The following is a 20833-nucleotide window of genomic DNA, read 5'->3' as shown; positions in this document are numbered from 1 at the left end:
ATTAGATGAAAGCACACCATCTTACACTCAGCCAAACGCACATCCTGCAGCCAGTCACATCAAGTGTTTCTTGCCTACTCTGTGAGATCGGTCCATCTGCAAAGAAGACTTTCTACTGCAGGGGACCAGTGCCTTGAGAAAGGACAAAAAAGAACTGATAAAAGAAAGTCACTTCTCAGCAAGTGATACCATGCTGTCACTCTCTGTTAAAGCATAGATAGATCACTTAGCTGACATGAAACTTGCATTTAGTGAGAAAGAAAAGAAAAGGACAAATGGGAAGCATAACCAAATCCAAAAGAAGCCAGAAAAGAATATGCAAAATGGACCATTTGCTTATCTGCAAGCGGAGCCATCATGTCCCCCTGCTTGGTACTTGCTTTGGTACGTAACTGGGAAGCTTTTATGGTCTTCTGGAAGACAATAACAAAACTTAAGGGACTTTAGATCAACACAGAATAATGACTCTTTATTACAGTTCCTCAGTGCTGAAAACACTATTCTTCCCCTCTTAAGAGTCAAAATCTGACAGTATTTCTTCTGGGACATGCCTCTAGTTATTTCGACTAGGACAACCAGCTCCTTGAAGGACAATACAGGAAGTCCTTGCTCTTCCCTGATGAATATTGGTTGCAACATCACTAAATGGTTCAGAGGGCACAAAAAGGCAACTATGACAGATATCTCTGCAGAACAAATATGCATTCCCATTACTAATGTTGGATGACATGAGCCACAAAGTTTCTTTTGATACATGATTTCACTCAGTCAATGAGGTGGTATTCAGATTTTCACTCCCTTATAAACTGGAAGGCTACAAGGATTAGCATTTTGTGAGATGGGATCCACCACTACTACGGAGCTGTTTGGGAAGCTGTTCTGTGATATGTGCAACCTGAGAAGATGCTGGCACTATTGGAGGTCTCAGAACAAGCCCACTGCTCATAGTGCTCTTTTTCCATCATTGTTCATGTGAACATTTGAGGGGTTCTTTGTACTGATCTGCCAAACTTTCCTCTCTTCGCCTTCTATCCCAAGCCCTTGGATGCTCCACAAATCCAATGTCCAGACTGTTTGCTCCATTGCACAGAAATGCCATCATGCTGAGAGTCATTTGGCAACACCTGCCAGTGATGACTGTGTTTTATAACAGTCCATTAGCGCAAGGTTCTTAATGAAAATGAAAGCTGGTAATGAAGCCAAAAGGCAGCAGCAGCTTCTAGTCTGGGGAGGGTAATTAAGCTAGAAGAGATAGGGAGACTGAAGAATAAAATTAACACATGGATAAAGAAAAAAGAGATCTGGTAGTGCATTAGCACTAATGTAGTTATGGCAAACCATCCAGTTTCCTTTATGAAAACATTTTGTTTGCATTTGGTGGACTATTTTTATATTGCTAGCTGATACAACAACAGATTATTGCTCCCTCAGAGATACAGACATCAACTAGAGCAACACACGCAAGATTTCAATGTGGAGCAGATAAAGACCCTCTAGAAAATGAAGGATATCTATACATCTATATTATGGTACATTTGAGCTTTAAAGAAGGGAAAAGACTTAAGTTATCCTCCTCTAAGTCGCCATCTCATGTCCACTAGGTGTGGAAGAGAAAGACTGGCTCCCAAGAATAGGAACTTCATTTGGTTTATTTTCAATACAATTGTCAAAACCTAGTGGCTCCCATGTTTTCACTTGGTAAAGTACTCTATAACCTAATGCTATAGTTCCCATTGTTAAGATGTTCCCTCTTGATACTGGACCTAGAACACCTTTGTATGATAGAGTGGCACCCCTTCTAGGTAATGTCTCTGAGACAACACCAGGGTAATTCTTTTTTCTTCCGTGCATTTATGCTCTGTATGTGCTTGGAGATGGCTTTCATTTCATATCTTGCCACTTTCTCAGCATGAAGTTTAGCTATACATACTAGGTCTTTCACTGTTCCCTCATAATCAAGCCATGCATGATCTTAATCATCAAGCCCTTTCAAAATTCTTACAAATTGTTTGACATATCTCCACCTTACAGTATTTAAGGCCCTTAACAGTTTAGTCTAGGTGCAGCTTATCAGATCTCTTTACAGATGAATTATCCACCTACTGCTTTATGAAGGATGTCATGGCACTCATGCGACATTTATGCTGTTTTCTATCCACCTTGATGATTGCAATTCTTCCCATTCTAGTCAAATCTACACATTTCATTAATATGTCATTTCTTCCCCTCTTTGTGATCACTGAGAAAAGCGCTAGACAGAAATGACAGTAACTTCCAATTTGTCTAGCCTTCCCAGTTCATGAAAATGCTGTTGCATTTTGTATCGCTAATTTATTTTAGAAAATTCTTCATGTTAAAGCCAAATACTAATTGTTTTTTTCAAGTAAGATTATATAGGGCTTTTTGTCAAATAACACATTGAAGTCTAGATATATCACAAACACTGTTTTCCTTTCATCCATTAATTTTGTAACTCAGTCCAAAAGTAATCAAATGTCTTCTATGAGTTTTGTTTATTAAATGCCGCTGATGATTGCTCATGGTTCTGTTACTCTGTATAGTTACAGATTCATTATTCTTAATATTGCTTCAATTATTTTATTAGAGGCTGATAAGGCTTTTAAGAAACAGTTTAAAAGTTAATTCATGGAAGTGTTTGGGGAAGGACTAGAATTCAGCTATACACAGAATCTAACTGTTGAAAAGCTGCCATAGCATTTTATTCTCCTAAGCATAATACACAGGACCAGAAGAAAGAAGAACAGACAAGGACTAGAGGTTATGTTATGATGGTTATATTCTTGATAGTCTACTTGAGACATGCACACAATGCACCACAACTATTAGACAAATCCAGAAAGGTTTGATAGCCTCACAGAACAAGAGACTGACGATCCCACTGCCTGTGGGTTTGGCTAATTATTACGTATTTCATTATCATCCTATACAGCACAAAGATATCTTGTGGACTTCAGGGTCTCACACACTAGAAATTATAATAGCAAAGGTGTACTTAAAGCTCTTTCTTTGAAGTAATGCCAGCAAGATGGGGGGAAAGGGTTAGAAAGGGAGTAATATGAACCCCCAGAGCCTTGTCATAGAACAAGAGGAATTGGCACTTTCCCTCCCCGAGCAGCCCACCATGCCAACACTTGACAGCAAGGAGCACCATGAACGGATAAAAAAGGAGACTCTCACTCTCCCTGCGCCATCCCCACTGTGCCAACTGCCCCCAGACCCTTTTGTTTTGGCCCTGTTGAAAATTCATATTAACATTTCTAAACATTTCCAGCAGTGGCAGCAGTAATAACACCAGCAGAGAGCTCTGTTGGCTGGCAGGACAGCCTGCTGCCTGCTTTGGCTCGGACATTGTACCCTGGGAAGACTGGAGACCTACAATCAAACCGCTTTATGACTGGATTGAATAACTGTCTCTATTTACAGCTGTTTATGTGGCATCCCAGAAGCTGCCAGGTAAACACCTGAACCTAGGCAATCACTGGCCTGTAACTAGAGCCTTGCCATGTAATAAATACGCAGCTTAGTAAAAAGACAGATAATCTTGTAATAAGAGACTCTTGAATCAGTCTTGTTCTTCCAGTGTTTCCCCGTTTCTATAAAGCACTCTGTGAACAAAGTGAAATCTCCATGTACAATGAAAGTTAATCTCCCCACTTCTTGGCAAGCCAGTGTCTCAAATGCAGTAGGGACTTTTTAATTAATATTATTTGCCTGTGAAAGACTAAGAAAATGCCACAGAAGCAAACTCTGCATTGTCTAAGAATAATATCATTGCTTAGGCCCACTTCTAAATATGGCTTTGATGTGACTTGCTGTATCTAGTGTGTTCAACTGAAAGTGCGCTCAGCTCAGTAGCTCTGCACCAACAGGAATCTGAGCCCCTGGGCTCTGTTCCCAGCACTAGTAGTTCACACCATCTCTGTGGAAAATCAAGTAACCTCTGTCCTTCGCTGTCTTCTTCTGTTAAGTGGGAAACACTTAGTGCTCTAAGTGACTACACAGTACCTCCTGTTCACAGCTCTACCAGCGTATCTTGTTTCTAGCTCTGCTGTCCCACCAAACTCTACTTGTTGAAGGTCCAGAGTGATGTGCACTAAGCTAACTCTGAGTCCCAGCAGCGGGATAGCATCAATGCCCTAGATCAGGGTGCCAGAGGGACCCAGTGCTGCATTATCAGGCATGGCAAGTCAAAGCAAGTCAAAATCAAGGTTTGTGTAGTGGAGCTGTGGGGCAAGACAAAACAGCTGTACTACAGCTGCAAATCTAGTCAATCAGGCAGGGTAGTATAAGGAAACACTTAAAAATGTGTTTGGCATAGATATTGGAGATGGAAAGATAATGAGGGTTATTCTGATAAAAATATACTTGGAAAAAATAGACGTTTGAATCACAGCTATCATCAATACAAACAAGGTAAAACAAACTGACATACTAAGAATAAAATCAGAGTAAAAAATACAACAGAAATAATGATCAACAGATGGAAACAGAACAGAGGGCTTAGGCAATCATTATGGAACAGTAGTATTAGGATATTGGAATTCTCATGGTAAACTGCTATTTATAACTTCTGCAAGTTCATATTCTACACAGCCAAAGCTCTGGGAACTCTCTGCTCCTGTCCTCAAGGTGCCCCATCAGCCAAACACACTCCAATCGAAGCCAACAAATCTCCATTATAAGAGGAAAAGATTAGTGTTAACTGAATTATGTGAAGGGGTAAGGAACAAATATCAGAGAGCTCGAAAAAGCATGCAGGAATGCCCATGCAGTAACTCCATCCAAATTCTTTGTGTGGACTCAACAGGGCACAATCTCCCCATTTCCACTTACACCTCATCTTACTGATGCCTGACTCTTGACTGACGGAAGGAGAAAAATACTCCACCTTAGAACCAGAGTAAAATGAGTAAATTCAGGATGTGCCTGATACTTATCACAAAAGCAATGACACCAAACATTATCTGGCCCTTTCTTGGTACATGTAACGTAGATGGTAAAGAGTATACAGCCATAGTCACTGCTCTGTTCATATTCCCCTAAGGATAGGGCTAAGAGGCTTGAGTGAATGGGGACAGCACATACAGTGGGAAAACACAAAGTGAGAGCAGTAGCAAGGGCAGGACAAGAAAAGTTTCTGCCCTGGTCACTTCTCTGAGGAGGATGTCACACCAGGGCAAAATACGTTAGGTGCTTGTCAGTCACTGCTGCCACGGCTGCTCCTCAGAGCAGCCAGCAGTGACTCCCAGAAGCTGGAAGCTGCACACTCTGGCTTCAGCTACCCTGTGTAGGAATAGAGAACATCCTTCCAGTCTGTTCCCTTGACTAGTATGAGCTGCAACTAACTAGTCTTGGGGACAGACATTTTAGTAGGGCCTGTTGCAATAGGACAAAGGGTAATGGTTTTAAACTAAGAGCGGGTAGATTTAGACTAGATATAAGGAAGAAATTTTTTGCAGTGGGAGTGGTGAAACACTGGAACAGGTTGCCCAGAGAGGTGGTAGAGGCCCCATCCCTGGAAACATTCAAGGTCAGGTTGGATGGGGCTCTGAGCAACCTGATCTAGTTGAAGATGTCCCTGCTCACTGCAGGGGGGTTGGACTTTTAGATGACCTTTAAAGGTCCCTTCCAACCCAAACTATTCTATGATTCCATGAAAAATAAACTGCCCTAAGGGTAAAAACTCGATTTCACTTGAAAGCAGGGCTGCTATATCTTACTGAGAAACACCCGAGCCTCTCCAGCAATACTGAGGTTAGCACAGACCCTGTGTGCCACCGTTCCCATCACGCACAGTCTCAGCAGGGCACCTGGTGGAGCTTTTGCCCCATTCCCATCACCCCTCTCCTGTTTCCTGGCACTATTTGCTTTCTCAGCACCAAAGCACAACTTCTCTCAGGGCCTTCAGGCAGTGCTGCACTGCAAACACAAGTGGTGCCAGGGCTAAAGGTGAACTATACTCTTTGCCCAGGGCTGCAGCCCAAAGTCAAGGTTCCCATCAGCGGTGACATCTGCCAAGCCCTGTACGAGCACAAGCCAGTCTCCAGACTGGTTTGTAGATAAGGTGTGGCATGGCCCAGCCTGCAAGCTGTGTTGCCCCTCCAGAGTCTGGGATAGGTGGCCTGCCAGTCCCATGGGGCAGTTCCTCTTCTTGTCCCAAAAGGGGGCTGAGCCTGCCATTTCTATGAGCATTGTGTCTGCCCCCCTCATTATACAGAGGCAGAGATAATAGAGGGACAGGAATAACCCACCACTAACCACATCTGACATCATGTGGTTGGATGTGTGACCACAGCATGGGGCATGAGAAGACTACTCTATCCTCTTCTTTTGTACTTACTACCCAAAAACTTAGCACACTTGCAGAGTAATTAATTTAGTTTCATGCAACATAAGACAGGAAAGTTACCACTGCTTCCATTGCACACTGGACAAGCTGAGGTTCACTGTTGGCAATCAGAACAGCCTGAAGCAAAATCAGAGCAACCAAGAACTGAACTGAGGACTCTAAATCTTATGCCTTAACATTACCTTTCCTTTCTCAGCATGACCTCCTCCCAAGCTGAGATGCTACTTTTCCATATTCAAGGGTATTACTTTCCTCCCTAGAGAGACCTGAAGGCTGAGCTGGCTTCTCTCTTCTTTCTCTTTGCTTAGAGAAAAAAAAAACCCCACATCCACAAACACACTCCAAAGGCAGTCTTATTTAATCCCAGTGTAATTCTCACTGCTCTTTCTTAATCCTTTCACCTGTGAGATAATTGCCAGCATTCTGGAAAGAACTCAGTACTAATCACAGGCTTGCATAAAAAGAGACAAAGCACCAGATAAAACAGACTAAAGGAAATCACAAGGCCTGAATTAACCATGCACATCCACATCTATTCCAGACACCCTGCTGAACTAGCCTCTTTCACAACAGATAAAAGGTCCACTAATGGGCCTGGAGAAGAAGGCCATGGAAAGCCACATCAGTAAATGAAGGCTTTAGTCTTCTCCTGCATGCATTGTGGAATGAGATGCCACAAAAATCAAAGAACCAAAATAAGTTACTAATAGTAATACCTAGCTGCCTAATATTCAGCAAAAAATAATGTGTAGGGATATCTTCCCACCTCATTCTGTCCCGAAGACAAGTGTTCATGGCAGATTCCTCCCCCACCACTTTACGTGGGATGCTCCTATGTTTCTACTACCCTTTCCTCTGCTTCCCTTCCCATTCATTCCGTTTGCTCCCTCTTTCCACTGCTGATGCTGTACATCCATTCTTCTTCCTCATAACTGAAAAAAACATTTCTACTCCTTGACTATTTAAGTACCCTCTTTCTTTTCCACTTGTCCTTAAAATTCATGCCTTCGAGGAGAAACCCACATTGTCTCTGTGCACCCATATGTACTTTCCCAGCTAACTCCTGGGCACCTCTGCATTATGGGTTTTTTCATTCTGTAGATTTTTGTCACAGAGAGTATGTGTTGTTCCCTTTGTAAAATATGATTGCTATTTCTACAGTCATGTACATGTTTATCAATAGATAAATACAGTTTTAATCTTCTTAGAGAATTGCTTTAGCAAGTGAAATCTAATTGGGAGAGTCCTTGGTAGAACAAGCAAGTTATTTGGTGGTTTGTAAGCTAGATTGCACTGCTGCTTACAGAAACAGGAATGGACAAGAGAACGCTGGCATTTATTGCCTGTTCTCCTCCAGCTATCTCCATCTCTCTATGCTTCTGCTTATTCAACTGTAAAACAAGGAAAACAAATAATTAACCTTCTTACTGGATAGATGTGAAGCTGAATGATAATGCTTTGTACTCATTGTGTATCATTTTCAGGACACTCTGTAAGCATCAATGCGGCAGCCTCCTTGTGCAGTGGTGAAGGGCTTTTGTCCCCACTCCACTGCCGCAGAGGCACAAAAGCCCCGACAATTCGCAGGGAAAGCCAGCCGTGGAGCGAAGAACACACCTCTCACTTCTGAGGCCTCTCCATTAAACGTGATGCTGTTTAGGAATGTACTCCAAGCATTTATAAGACACTTACCAGGACAGGAGGTTGGTGGGATGTCAACACACTACATGCGCACTGCTGATGACAAACAATCAGCACACAAAAAGGTATTTTTCAGGAGAATCGCAGACAGATAGGGCTGGAAATAGCACAGGGGAGAAAAGCAACCACTCATAAGAGCGGAGGTCATAATTCAGCATCTCTTAAAGCGAACTGCTGAGAAATGGCCAACTGGAAATCCCAGCAAATAGAGCTGTAACGCACTCAAGGCCAGAAAGAAGGGAATCAGTGTCTATCCACTGAGCATATCAACAGGAAAACTTGCAAAGAGGTTTCAAGCTCCCGAATCAGTCAGATGGGAGAAGAGTCAGAGAGAAAGTGATTCCTGAAATAAATTTATTTTTGGTTATTTTTGGAAAAGGAGACAAAAAGGAGGGAGGTTGGTACATTGGAAAGCCGACAAAAATCATTATTCTCTATAAATTGCTTTGACATTGTATAGGCAGTGACCTTCACAGCACTACCAGTTTAATGGCATTTACTTCAGCAGTAGCTGATTTCACTATTAAACAGGGATGCATAGCACAAGATTACACAACTAAATCACTCTTGTAAATATTTAATATCATTGCCTTTCTTTTTTTCCCTTTTAACAAATCACTATCAAAGGCAGAGCACACAGTAGAAAACACATTTATTTATTCTATCCTGGAAAAAGCTTAGTGCTCATGCATTTTATCTAGTTCTCCAAATGACTTTGACACTTGAAAGCCCTTGTGATCAAAACAGTCTGAAGGAAGGCAATTTTGCAACCATTTAAGAACTGATTTCATGCACTGATCAACATTTACCAAAGTTGCCTGATGGAACAGCACAAAGTTTAACCCAGCAGATTGATAGCAAACACCTGAAGGAGAAAATTAGTAAGAAAACTACACTGCTTTGAATAGAAGTACCTTAGGAGACAAAAAGAAAGAAAATCAGAGATTATCTCTCCACTCTTCTCTTCCCCCCACCAAAGAAAAAGAAAAAAAAATCAGTATTTGGGAAGTCAAAGGGAACTGGCACTAACAGAAAAAAGTCATACTTTTGGCTGACAATATAATAAGCGCATCCACCACATAATACATTCATTCCATTATGCACATACAGTGCAGCATGGCAGGAAATGAAGTGTCCACAGATTTCTCTTAGAATACATCTGTTTTAAAGATGGAGTCAATAGATAAAACAAATAAAGTACAAGAACGTAGCAAAGAAAAATTACTAATGATGTCTCTAGTATCATATCTAGTAATATAAAATTGACTGAGAAATTGAAATGCTAAGCCTGGAATTGAGTACTTTAAGTACAGCAAGTCATTTTTAAAGAGAGCCTTACAATTTGTACATTCTCATTTTTCCAACTTTAGAAAAAGAATTTTTCCACAGTCTGGCATAAATGGTCTGTCACATTGTGGCAAAAATGATATTCTGTTCAAACTGCAGAAGATCAATGCCAGAAAGTGTTCTTCATGACAGTATTCCAGGAGACAAATAACGAAAGTTATGTGTCTTTTCAGCAATTTAGCAACAGAGGAAAGATAAATCAATGGATATTTAGGAACTGAACAAATTCTGGGGAAAAAAATAATTTGGTAAACTGAGGGATAAAAAACAGATGTAGAGAACAGCTTGCCCCACATGCCTACAGACTGACTTCATTGAGACTGTCTGTGGAGTAAGACTGTCCAAAATAAATATGTATAGTTGAAAATGGTCAGATAAATGTACTATTTGGACGAGGGAGTTGGCCAGTCCTGCAAGGCACTGGTGCCTGAAATGTGCGTGCCCTTCATCAGAGCTGGGAAATGCAAATGCACAGCGATGCTAGGTGCTGCCCTGGGTTTTATAAAAGCTTGCAACATCTTTAATGCAGAGCTAAGCGAGAGCCTGTAATCCCTGTGCTGCGATGCAGCAATGTGCTCTCCCCTCGCAGGACAAGCCAACAGCTATGCAAGATCCTTTTATCAACATTCACAGGGCTGGAAAATAACTGTTCACAGTTTGATTCCCAACATTACCGGGTGAACCAAGAATTGCTCAGAGAACTGGCAGCTGAATACACATGTAAAAGACAAAGGTTTTTCAGTGATATTTATTCTAGCCAAGTTTAATATTTCAAGGCTTATAGCAACTAACTCTTTACATAATCAAATGTAATTGTCTGATCCCAGCTGGTGATCAGCACATTCATCATCAACCTGGTCATTATTAATATCCCAGTAATTAGGGGGAATAAAGGTGTGTGCTTTATAACGCTGGCTTAATACAATTCCACCATACCTAATAAGACCACAGCTCCTTTGAAAATACAATTATTTTAGCATTCAAAGTATACATTTTTGTTACCACCACTAACAACTAACAATCACAGAGCCATATGATTTTAGAACAAATACTGAAATGTTTTTTTTAGAGTCTTCAGTAAAAAGAATCTGGTAAATTAAAAGGAACCGTCTTTTGCTTTAGAAATAATCTGACCCATAAGCAGTTCCCCAATCAAACTGTGATTTGAGAGAAAAGCTCGATTAAAATGCATGCAATTGACAGAATCAAATCGTAAACACTTACCTACATATACTACATACACTCTTCTTGCTCTACTGTAGGAGAGAAAGCGATATCTCAGGCACCACGGTGTGGTACTGCTTGGCAAATGCTACTGACTTTTTTAATGGTGACAACTGTGTACACAAATTCTCAAAGTACCAATTCAGTTTAAAGCCTTTCCCCACAAAGCAGTGCTGGTAAAGGACTGTTTCTATTAAATGTTTTGCAGTCTTTTACTTTAACAAGAGGAGAACTAAGGCCATCATTTAGTGAGAATGATCCAGAATCCCTCAGGTTCATGTTGGAACAGTCTCAGAGCCAGATTCTTCCCTGCACTATTTCTTTTACATCAGTGCATTTTCTCTGCTTCGATATCAGTTATACCACAATAAAATCCTTGCAGTGCAGTGAAGAATATGGCTCTTAATACCATTACATCAAGCCTCTTGGTACATAAAGCATATCTAGTATGAGACCAACATCTCACAGAAAATCTTGCGAAAACAGAATTTGGGGACTTTATCCCTGCAGGTACACAACACATTACCCAGTGCAAAACACCTTTAATTTCTATGGACTTAACCAGCTGTTTAGGGAACACAGTACCTTAAGCACAGCAACTTGCAGGATAAGTCACCTGTAACATAAATTTCAAAACAAAAAGGCTTTGAAAATGAATGAATATGCTACAACCTGTGAGTGCTGGATTCACACCTGATTCCTCGCTCGCTGTAGTAGTATTTTCTGTTAGCTTCCCTTATTTCATAGCCTATCAGTACTGACCTCTATTTGGATACATGCACTCAGAACTATCAAGGCTCTCGAAACGAACGTGGAAATGAAAGCCAGCATGAGAAGGAGCTCTAGCCACCAGGAAAGAGGTGAGTATGGCCATATAAATGAAAGGCAGTGGGTGTCACAGGAAGATCAGCGACTAGCAATGGTGCATTGCCAAAATCAGAATCAAAAACCAGAATACTGATGTGGGGGAAATCACACACCATTAGACATGACTTAATAAATGACACAGACAATACTGGGTGAGTTGTATCAGACGATTTGAGAAAGCATGACCTTCTTCACAGTAATAGTTTACAACCATTGGTATGGCATGTTATCCACTAATCTCTAGTCAAAATATTTACTATCTGGTAAAGCATTGTAAATAAAGCTGCTGTTTCTAAGCGCTTACTCTTAAAGCATAAGGTCCAGCTTACATAGTACATATTTTCTAAACTGTTCAATACCGTAATGTTATCACTTAGTCCACAAAAGGCCACAATGAGCCTTAAAACAGGAAACTCCCCTCTTTCACTGGGTTTCATATTTTTGCAGGGCTGTCTGATGTGTGTGACAGGTCTGTTTCAGTTCCTGATGGCATTATAACCACTTTGATGCATTACCGTAAAGCCCAGGAAATAAGCTATTACCCACCATCGCTCCTACCAAATGTTATCACCGAGAATCATGCATTCACAAAACAGCATTAACTGTGAGAATTAGAGTCCATTTAAACTGCAGCTGTTCCTTCATTCCTAAATAGGTTCTTAGATCAAAACTTCTCCCTGACTGGTCTCATTACCAAATGTCCCTTTCAACTGGAAGGAGAGAAAGATCACTTTAAAAAATTGTATGTTTACAGATAACGCTCCTTCCCCGTATTATGACAACCAGGTAAGTAACATTAAAATGAATAATTTTTCCAAAGATACAGTGGACATTTTAGCTTTCAGAATTGTGAGTTGAAATTTTGCCTTCATCTCTGGCAACAGAAATGAACCTGTAATTTTGATTTTCTATTTCTAGTTTATCTCATTTGCAGACTCTCAAGCTTCAATTATTTAAGGGAAAGACGTTCTGTTTATTTTTAACGATAATACTAACTCTGCAGTAAGGGCTTTCTTTTAAATACAAAACCTAAATCCTGGATCTAATATACATGCTGGTGTTCCTTTCAGCTCTAAACCCATGCCCTAGAAAAACCCACAACCCTATATTCTGCTATTATCAAAGAAAACATTGCTTATTATGTTCCATTTCCCTCTCTGCTTCTTTGCCTCTTTGTTACTGTCCGTTGGAAGGACTCCAATCTGCAGGGAAAAAACACCCTCAAATCTAAACTGAAAAACCTAAATGCCAGGAAAAGGCACAATGTCTCTTTAAGAGTCAACAGTAAATTAACTCGCCCATAAGAGTGCAATAATTAGCAGTTAGTAGCTTATTAAAAGGATGGCAAAGGCCAAGCTGCCATCTGGGATCTCCAGTTTCTTGTGATTGTTATTATGTCAAGATGTGCAACTTGCATTAGCTTTCATGTCACTGTGCTTGCCCTTACTTTACATGTAAATTTTAATGAAAGATACAGCACTTTAAAATCAGACGTCCATCAAAAGTGCTATTAGTCTGCCTTTTACAAAGCATATGGCCTGTTTTGCTACCTCTGCATCTCTACACACCACTGAATGCCTCAAATGAAGAAAATAGAGGAAGAAAAAAAGCCTTTCAATGATATCAATTAAATATTCTCTTTGGGCAGAGTGAAACCTGAGCCTCATCGAAAACAGAAGACTACAATACAGCATAAGACGACAACATTTTAGCTCCTGTTTACACACAACACGACCACAACGCCTTTAACTCTCACAGGAATCATTCTTCTTAATAAAAATGAAAGCTGATGAAGAATCAGCTATTTATTCACGTCAGAAAGACATGGTTTTAAAACAGGGCCGAAAGAAAGCACATAAGAAAAAATAAATTACCTATAATCTACAAAATACTTAACACATTATTAAATATTTTATGCATACACATTATTTGTAAACACACATGCTCATATGCACAAACAAAAAATAATTTACCAGAAACGTCCTATTTAATGTCTCATTTGTCCTATTTCATAAATATATTATGAAGAGGTGAAAAAAGAAAAATGTTTATAAAACGTCTATTCCTTTATGTTAGCTCATATTCAACATTTAAGTGACTTCATTCACCAAAGTTTGGAAAATGTCATGACCTCTGGAATATAAAGAAATAGGGTGAATGCCTTGCAGAAATGTCCCCCAATATCTTACATTTTAAATTCATCAACTATCAATCATCTCTAATTAGACTTATACAAATTACATTAAAATATTTGTTTCTTCCCTAAATAAAATATGAAACCAGCAGCAAAAATTCACTTAAAAAAATTATTCCAGAAGAATGACATCTACATTCAAGGGGCCTTGATTAAATCAAAGAGGTTTTACAGATTGGGTATTTGCTAACCATAAAATAAGATGCTTTATTTTTTAAACAGTCATTAAGAGGAAAGTTAAAACTGAAAGTCACCATCCTTATAATAATGCAGGATTTTTTTCCCACCAACAGGAAAACAAGCTTAATACCATATATATTTTCAAAGTACTAAGGAAAGGACTGTAAGTGTAGAAACCAAAACCATGCTATATTTACATTTAAAACCCAAATATTAAGATATTTTACAGGACAAAGCAGAGCTTAAAAACCACTGCCAAGGCTGGCAAGATGAATGTAGTGCTGTTTTTCCCCTTGTATAATTAGGTATTTATAGAGCACAAATGATTTAATTTGTCACTGATGTTTCACTTCAACATTTGCATAAACTCTTGGCCACTCAGATGGACCTACTCACATCGCTCTGAAATCCTAACAGTATTACTGGTGAAGAAGAACTTGAAATTATTTTCCAGATCAGTAAGGTCCAGTCATTTCCTTCTATCCAAGTCCACAAATGCTATTTCATTTTTCCTGTGCCATTACCTCCTGGTCAATATTATTGAACAATTGAAAGAAATAACAACCTCACACTGCTCTCTGAGAGCAATGCTGAACATTACAAGATTTAAAAGACCTACTTGGGTTAAAAGCAGTTAGGACCAAGGGAGATAATCTGATCTTGCAATGCTGAGAACTACACAGGGAATTTGCCAGCAGCCTTTGGTCTACACAACATGCATTAAAAATTGTCCCACCCATGAAATATGTGAGTACTTTTTCATTTCTCTCTGAAAATGGCGAAAAAACCTGCTTCATGTTGAAAACGAGTGTGCAGCTGGGCAGTTTTTCATCCCGAGCACAGCTACTGATGGAGGGGAGCCCAGTGCCTTAGAGGAGAAGCAGCAGTCTGGAGACTGCATGGGCGCTGGAGGTGTCCTGTGCACACCCAGGAACCAGCCACGCCTCACTGTCATTCTTTGTGTCAGAGGGGACGTTTGGGACTTTTCAGTTCTTTGGGTGAATCTTGGCCCACTAAATTCAATGTGAATTTTGCTATTGCCTTCAAGAAGACACAGGGCTTCATTCACCGAAAATGGCAGAATCCCACCAGGAATACAGCCAATTTCCTCTGGAGGCACGAACCTCAATAGAAGCCAGATCCAAACCAAGAGTGATGATAAAACAAAACCCACTACATATATAAAAGAATGGTGAAAGGTAGCAAAAAGGCAAATTATCATTTCCTTAACAAATGCTGTCAAGAGAACAAATGATATGGAAGAGCATGACTACACATTAACTCCAGTTCAGTAGCAAATTAGAGTTGGATATTTATGATCTCCTTTGGTATCATTTACTTGTGGGGGAGTGTTAGGGAAATAAACTCAATATAATTGTTCCTTAATTGTCAGTTCCTCTCCAGAAGAGAAGTCGTATTCAGCAATTCATGCCAAACTAAATAAAAGTCCTCCCTGCTCATCACACATTTACCTCATCTCCGCGACCAGTTCCACACACCTAATAAAAACATAAACAATGCATATATATTCAGTTCAGGTTAAAATTCAAGTGGTATCCAGGTGACTTTCTGTATCTTTCCTACTCCAGCCATTACCCCAGAACACCTACACTTCATCTTCTTCAGCTTTCCAGGAACTTATTAAAAAAAAAAAATCTGAACTTTTTAAAAAGGATAGATGCAGAAGAAGCCTATTCACTACAGTGGAAGCAACTAGTGAAAGACTTGTTTCAGACGACAAATGCAAGGTCACAGACTGCTATATGTTGTGAAGAGGTTTTATGAAATCAAATACATCATATCCTTTAGCTACATACGTGGCATGAGACAGAGTGGCTGCCAGTTTTTACTAAAAACTACAAGAATGCCAAAAAATATGAACCTTCCAGGTACAATCACTAAGGCATCTGGTACCACCTTCTCTCTGAGCTGAAGGCCATGTGTGGGTTCAAAATTACACCGCTTGAGCCCTCTGAAGGTAATACCATTTTTCATACAGAGTGATGGTTCTCTGATGAAGTCACTTGCTATAACTAGAGCTAAAATCTACACATAGCTGGGAAGTGAAACAATATTTTCACTCAATCACACAATAAATTAAGTTTCAGTGCATATGAATTAATTGTGGACTATATATTACAATCCTCATTCCTACAGGCTCAACTGGGAGTTTTGCTTTGCAAAAGACTTTCAGTTTAGTCCTGCACAAACTGGCCTGCAGCAAATTTGCCACCCAAGAAAAGAAGGGAGCAACATGAGCTAACATCATGCCATACAAGACTCACCCTAATCTACACTGACCCTTAAATCACACTAAGCCATACATCAGCTAACTCAATTATTGGCAGCTGTGTTGAGGCACAGTGACATTTTGTATGGTGTGCTTAGAGCTTTAGGTTCTTACATTTTTTACAGTATATATGTGATTATTATGTTCTGATGTTCACCTCTTGCTAAGAAGATGGCTCTGAGTACACCTTATGTGTTATCCTCCATTGCCCAACCTCGGATAGAATAGAAATGTTATGAAATTAAGTATTGGAATATTTTTTCAACCTCAAAACAGAACAAATAATATTGATTACATGACGCACCCCATCACAGAGAATCCAACAATACAAACTTGATGGAAGAAGGCAGGGCATCAGAAAGAGGAATCATACAAAGAGAAAGTGTTTAATATGCCATTGTTCTCCTCAGAATTCAGGTATTACAGGAGGAGTGATCACTGGGCAGAGACTGCTTGCGCCTCAAAGGAAAGTTATTATGAACAAATCCTCTGAGCTCTCATATCCTCCCAAATTCATAGCAGTACAATTAGCCATTTCACCCCTCAATGTCTTACTGGCATGAACACACCTAACATCCTCCAATGTGTTCAAATCATGCTGATCAATAGATCAGATTCTTCAGCAGTGTATTTGTTGAAAAGGAGTAAGCCTCAGCATAATAAAACCTTTTACTCTCTCTCTCTCATTGGAAAATAGGACAAAGAAATGGATTTTCCTCGAGCAGTGCTTATAATTTATCAATTAATCTTCACCCTTCCCTCCAGTCCAACTGGAGACCCAGAGCAGGTTTGCAGTATTTTGCCTTTTTGACAGTTTTGATTAGGGATGGATGACTGCCCTCTGCATGCTAAAGATAGGTGTGAACTGCTGAAGAGCAGCAAGCTGCAGCCCCAGAGCAGCCCTACATGCCCTGTGCTGTACTAAGCTGCAAAGGAAATGGACCTCTCTTTAGCAGTGCTGATCACTTCTGTTTCCTCTGCAGCTTTTTGCAACTCAATCTCTCTTCAAAAAACACCTTTTCACTAACAGAGAGGATGGGAAGCAGAGCTGGGGGGAGAAATGATAGCTCAAAAGACCTCCATCGTTGAAGGGTACTGGACAAGCCCAGGGCCCAGGTCCTGCTTCCACCAACACCTTTGCCAAAATTCCCAGCGGTGGCATCACTCCAGTGCAAGGCAGTTGGCAGTACCAGCTCACTGGCCTCTGGCTCTGTCTTCGACTGAACTGACAGTCCCTTTGCACCCCAGTGTCACCAGCTACAGAGAGCCTCACACTGCGCAGCCCATACTTAGTGTGAACAGGGAGAAAATAACATCTGTTAAGAGGGCCTCAAAGCATTCATCTTAATAAATATTTCTTCCATAATTCAATACAAAACAAAAGAATGTTAAGAGACTTTTAAAAATAAAGGCATTAAGTTCCAATATGAACCACATTCATAAAAATACAATTTGTCCATTGACAAACATTTTACAAGCAATGAAGTCTCAGAAAGAATGCAATCTCTACCTTTACTTCTACCTACAGACAGGAAGGTGTGCGTCCAGTTAAGAGGAGGAACAAGAGGGGTGTCCGTCATGGAGGAGGCAAAAGAGAAGAGAAGGAGGAAGCATAAAAAACAGAAAATGACGTCACTGGCCATACTTACAAAAACAAGAAAATGAGCATATTTATGTAGCAGCCAAACCCAACAAACCACAATGTCAGGGGAAAAACAAGAGACACACCACAACTAAAGCACAAAGCAAGGCTTAAACAACTGACAGTACAACCAGCAACTGCCTGGTTAAGCCCTTTGGCTTTAAGTTGATTTTCTACTGAGAAATGCAAACCCTTCATGCAATAGCACGCCAGTGATATGCCTCATTCCACGTCAAATTCAAAACAGCAAGGGAAACAACAGAGTAGGACAGGAAAAAAATAAATCTCATGGTAATATATTTGCTAAACACATTTCACCTACCAGAGCTAATGTATTTGTGTATAATGTTGACATTGCATATTTACTCACACATATACATTTACATATTTTATATCCATCATATTTTTATAGAGAGTAAATATTTATCAAAAGGGAATATCTGTGAGTTGGTTGGCAAGAAAAGAGAAGCCACTGTTCCCTGATGCATCATGGATAAATAAGGGTGGCTAAAGTTGCCAGAAGCCAATGGTTTTCACATTTTTTTGCCAGGCAAGGGAGTATAGAAAGGGCTGATGACAATCATACAGGTCTGAACAGGTCATGCAAGTCTTCATGAGCCAGCTGGGTTGCAACTTGTAATTTCAATGGCCAAGTGCATCTGTTTATATAATCCAGTGTTAAATCACAGACTGCTACAAAGGTATGTTCAGTGTTATTGAGACTGAAAGTGGCCATGAAAGTTCACTGTCCTGGTCACTCCCAACATGGCATCATCCTTCCTCTGCCAATGGCTTGCCATACTCAGCTGCATCCTGAGCAACTAGGACATGCTGAAGGGACCTGTCTGCTGCATGCTCCTTCACCAAGTACAACCTCCTAGCCATGAGCCCAGCTGAACAGTAAGTGGGGATAGACAAGGAGCTCAATGCTTCCCAGAGCTTAGCCAGATGCTCCACATGCCAAATACCATGGTCTTGACATACACTCATAAAGAGCCCTGTTCTTCTACCTTTCCCACCACACAGGGATGCTAAGCAGTACAGAAAGTGAAGAGTGAGCCCCAACTTCACTTCTGATTGTTTCCTAAGCTTTCATGACCTCAGAGCAGATATCTGCCTTGAACTACAGAATAAAAACTGATTATGTTCTAAGCCTTTCTACATTTCACTGAGATACATAGAAACTATGTCTCTTTTATTCAAGTACCTAATTACTCTTGAGCCTTCACAGGCACTACATTCTATCTTATTAACTCTTTGGGCTGTCTAACCTCAGATACGTGTTCACTGAATGGCAAAAACACTATTGTGTATATCTAGTCTAGGAAAGCCTCATCAGGCTTTAGAGTCAAAACTCACATTTTCTCCCCATAGACAAATAGTTGTCTAGTCTTCTAGTGCACTATGTGCACACACCCTGCATTAAGTCTTCAACCATTTCGCTCCTGCATTCGCAAGACTAGAATGCATCACCAGTGCTGCTAACTCCTCCCTGTGTACCCACATCAGCAAGATGCTGACGCTGTCCGAGGGAAACAGAATCACCCCTCTTCTCACCTCACCTCTCCTCACCAGCTTCTTGCTCCACACCCCCACAGCGCAAAATGGGACTAATGATCCCATCATGTCACAGCCAATAGATCTGTAACACAATCCAGCCTGAGATATTAAAATGTGAACTCTGATACAGGCCTAGATCCCATTTGTAGCCCAACCCGGGGTTAGCCTTGTTCTTCTTCTAAACCATTTTGCTCTGTGCATATTTGAATACTTTAAATTGCAGACACAGGACTTACAGTCCATTATATGCAATTTTCCTCAGGATTCATAAAGAGTTAGGATCATACCATGAGGGCTATTAACATATTTTTTGTAATAACTGCACTCTTAAAAATAAAGACCAACATTGAGGTCTACATTTACCAGGCAGAAGTAGAAGTCATTACAGCTGGCACAACAAGAAAGAAATGGCAAGATAAAATAGTTGGTGGGCTGCATGGAAGGGGGAAGCATACCTCTTTACTGTCCATGGAATCATTTCATGCTCCCTCCTAGGCACCTGAGTCCCAGGCTGACAAGTAGACATGGCTTATGGGACACAGAGGCAAAAATGCAAATGGCTTGACTGGCACCCAGTAGGCTTAGTTGCTTTTGTCATGCAAAGCCCAGCTCAGAAAAGCAGCAGAGACAAAGCTCTTTCATGATCAGTGACTGAAACAAAGAGAAAGTCAAAGGACTTACCTTGTTCACCCATCATTAGGTGTGAGAGGCCTTTGAGAGAGAGAGAGAGAGAGAGAAGAAGTAAGAAAAAAAGAACAAAACAGAAAAAGAAGCAGCAATATCCATGCACACTGGTCGCAGTCCAATACCTCACAGGACTGGAGCTCGCATACTTGAACTAGACCAAGTATGGGTGTAGCACACAGGGCACGCACATATGCAGGTGCTGCTTTCCACACTGAGCAGGAAAGCGTCTGTCACAGGTAGAAAAAAACCTGCTGGTAGATGCAGAACTGTGTTTGAGGTTCATCATATCGCTTGGGGAGCGACTCCAGAGGTACTGCACACTGGTATGGCTAAATGGGCTAGGAAAGCCAAGGCCTGCAATGGGGCTCTGCAGGGAGCATTTGCTCCTCTGGAGAGCTATAGAAATAACTTCTCCTCAGCTAAAAATTTCAAATTCAAGACTGCAGTGGTCAGTGAAAGGGAGGCCATGATCCCACCACATCTGCTTCAGACGAAACATCTGGGCTAAATGCATACACACACAAAGCTATCCTAATTCTTGAACATGGTGGCTTCAGCATGTATTTTTAGGAGTCGATCAACACTGCTCACACTTACTAATTAGACACCAGTACACCAGACCTGGCAAGGACTAAAAAAATTACCTGTAACCTATTTTTAATACTACTCCATTTCTCTTCTGGGAAGAACTGGAGATTCAGCTTCCAAGGGCAGTGTGTTACTTTATGGCTCTATAGCTAACACTATTCTTTAGTTTCATAATTCAAGGTA

General features: G+C 40.5%; 1 protein-coding gene across 4 annotated transcripts in view; it reads right to left on the bottom strand.

The window, feature by feature from the left end:
• NRXN3 (neurexin 3) overlaps nucleotides 1-20833 on the bottom strand; it is a 984600-nt gene that overhangs the window by 919714 nt on the left and 44053 nt on the right. For 2 of the 4 annotated variants that reach the window (XM_072864172.1, XM_072864169.1), the window contains exons 3-4: nucleotides 20057-20086; nucleotides 17684-17695 (exon numbers count right to left, since the gene is read on the bottom strand). In XM_072864172.1, coding sequence (XP_072720273.1) covers nucleotides 17684-17695; nucleotides 20057-20086 — 42 coding nt within the window. The remainder of the gene's footprint in view (nucleotides 1-17683; nucleotides 17696-20056; nucleotides 20087-20833) is intronic. The other 2 variants (XM_072864170.1, XM_072864171.1) reach the window with 1 other exon arrangement.

This window comes from Ciconia boyciana, chromosome 6 (assembly GCF_034638445.1).
Source record: "Ciconia boyciana chromosome 6, ASM3463844v1, whole genome shotgun sequence".
Classification (NCBI taxonomy): domain Eukaryota; kingdom Metazoa; phylum Chordata; class Aves; order Ciconiiformes; family Ciconiidae; genus Ciconia; species Ciconia boyciana.
Note: the sequence above shows the minus strand (reverse complement) of the source record. Positions and strands in the feature narration are given on the sequence as shown.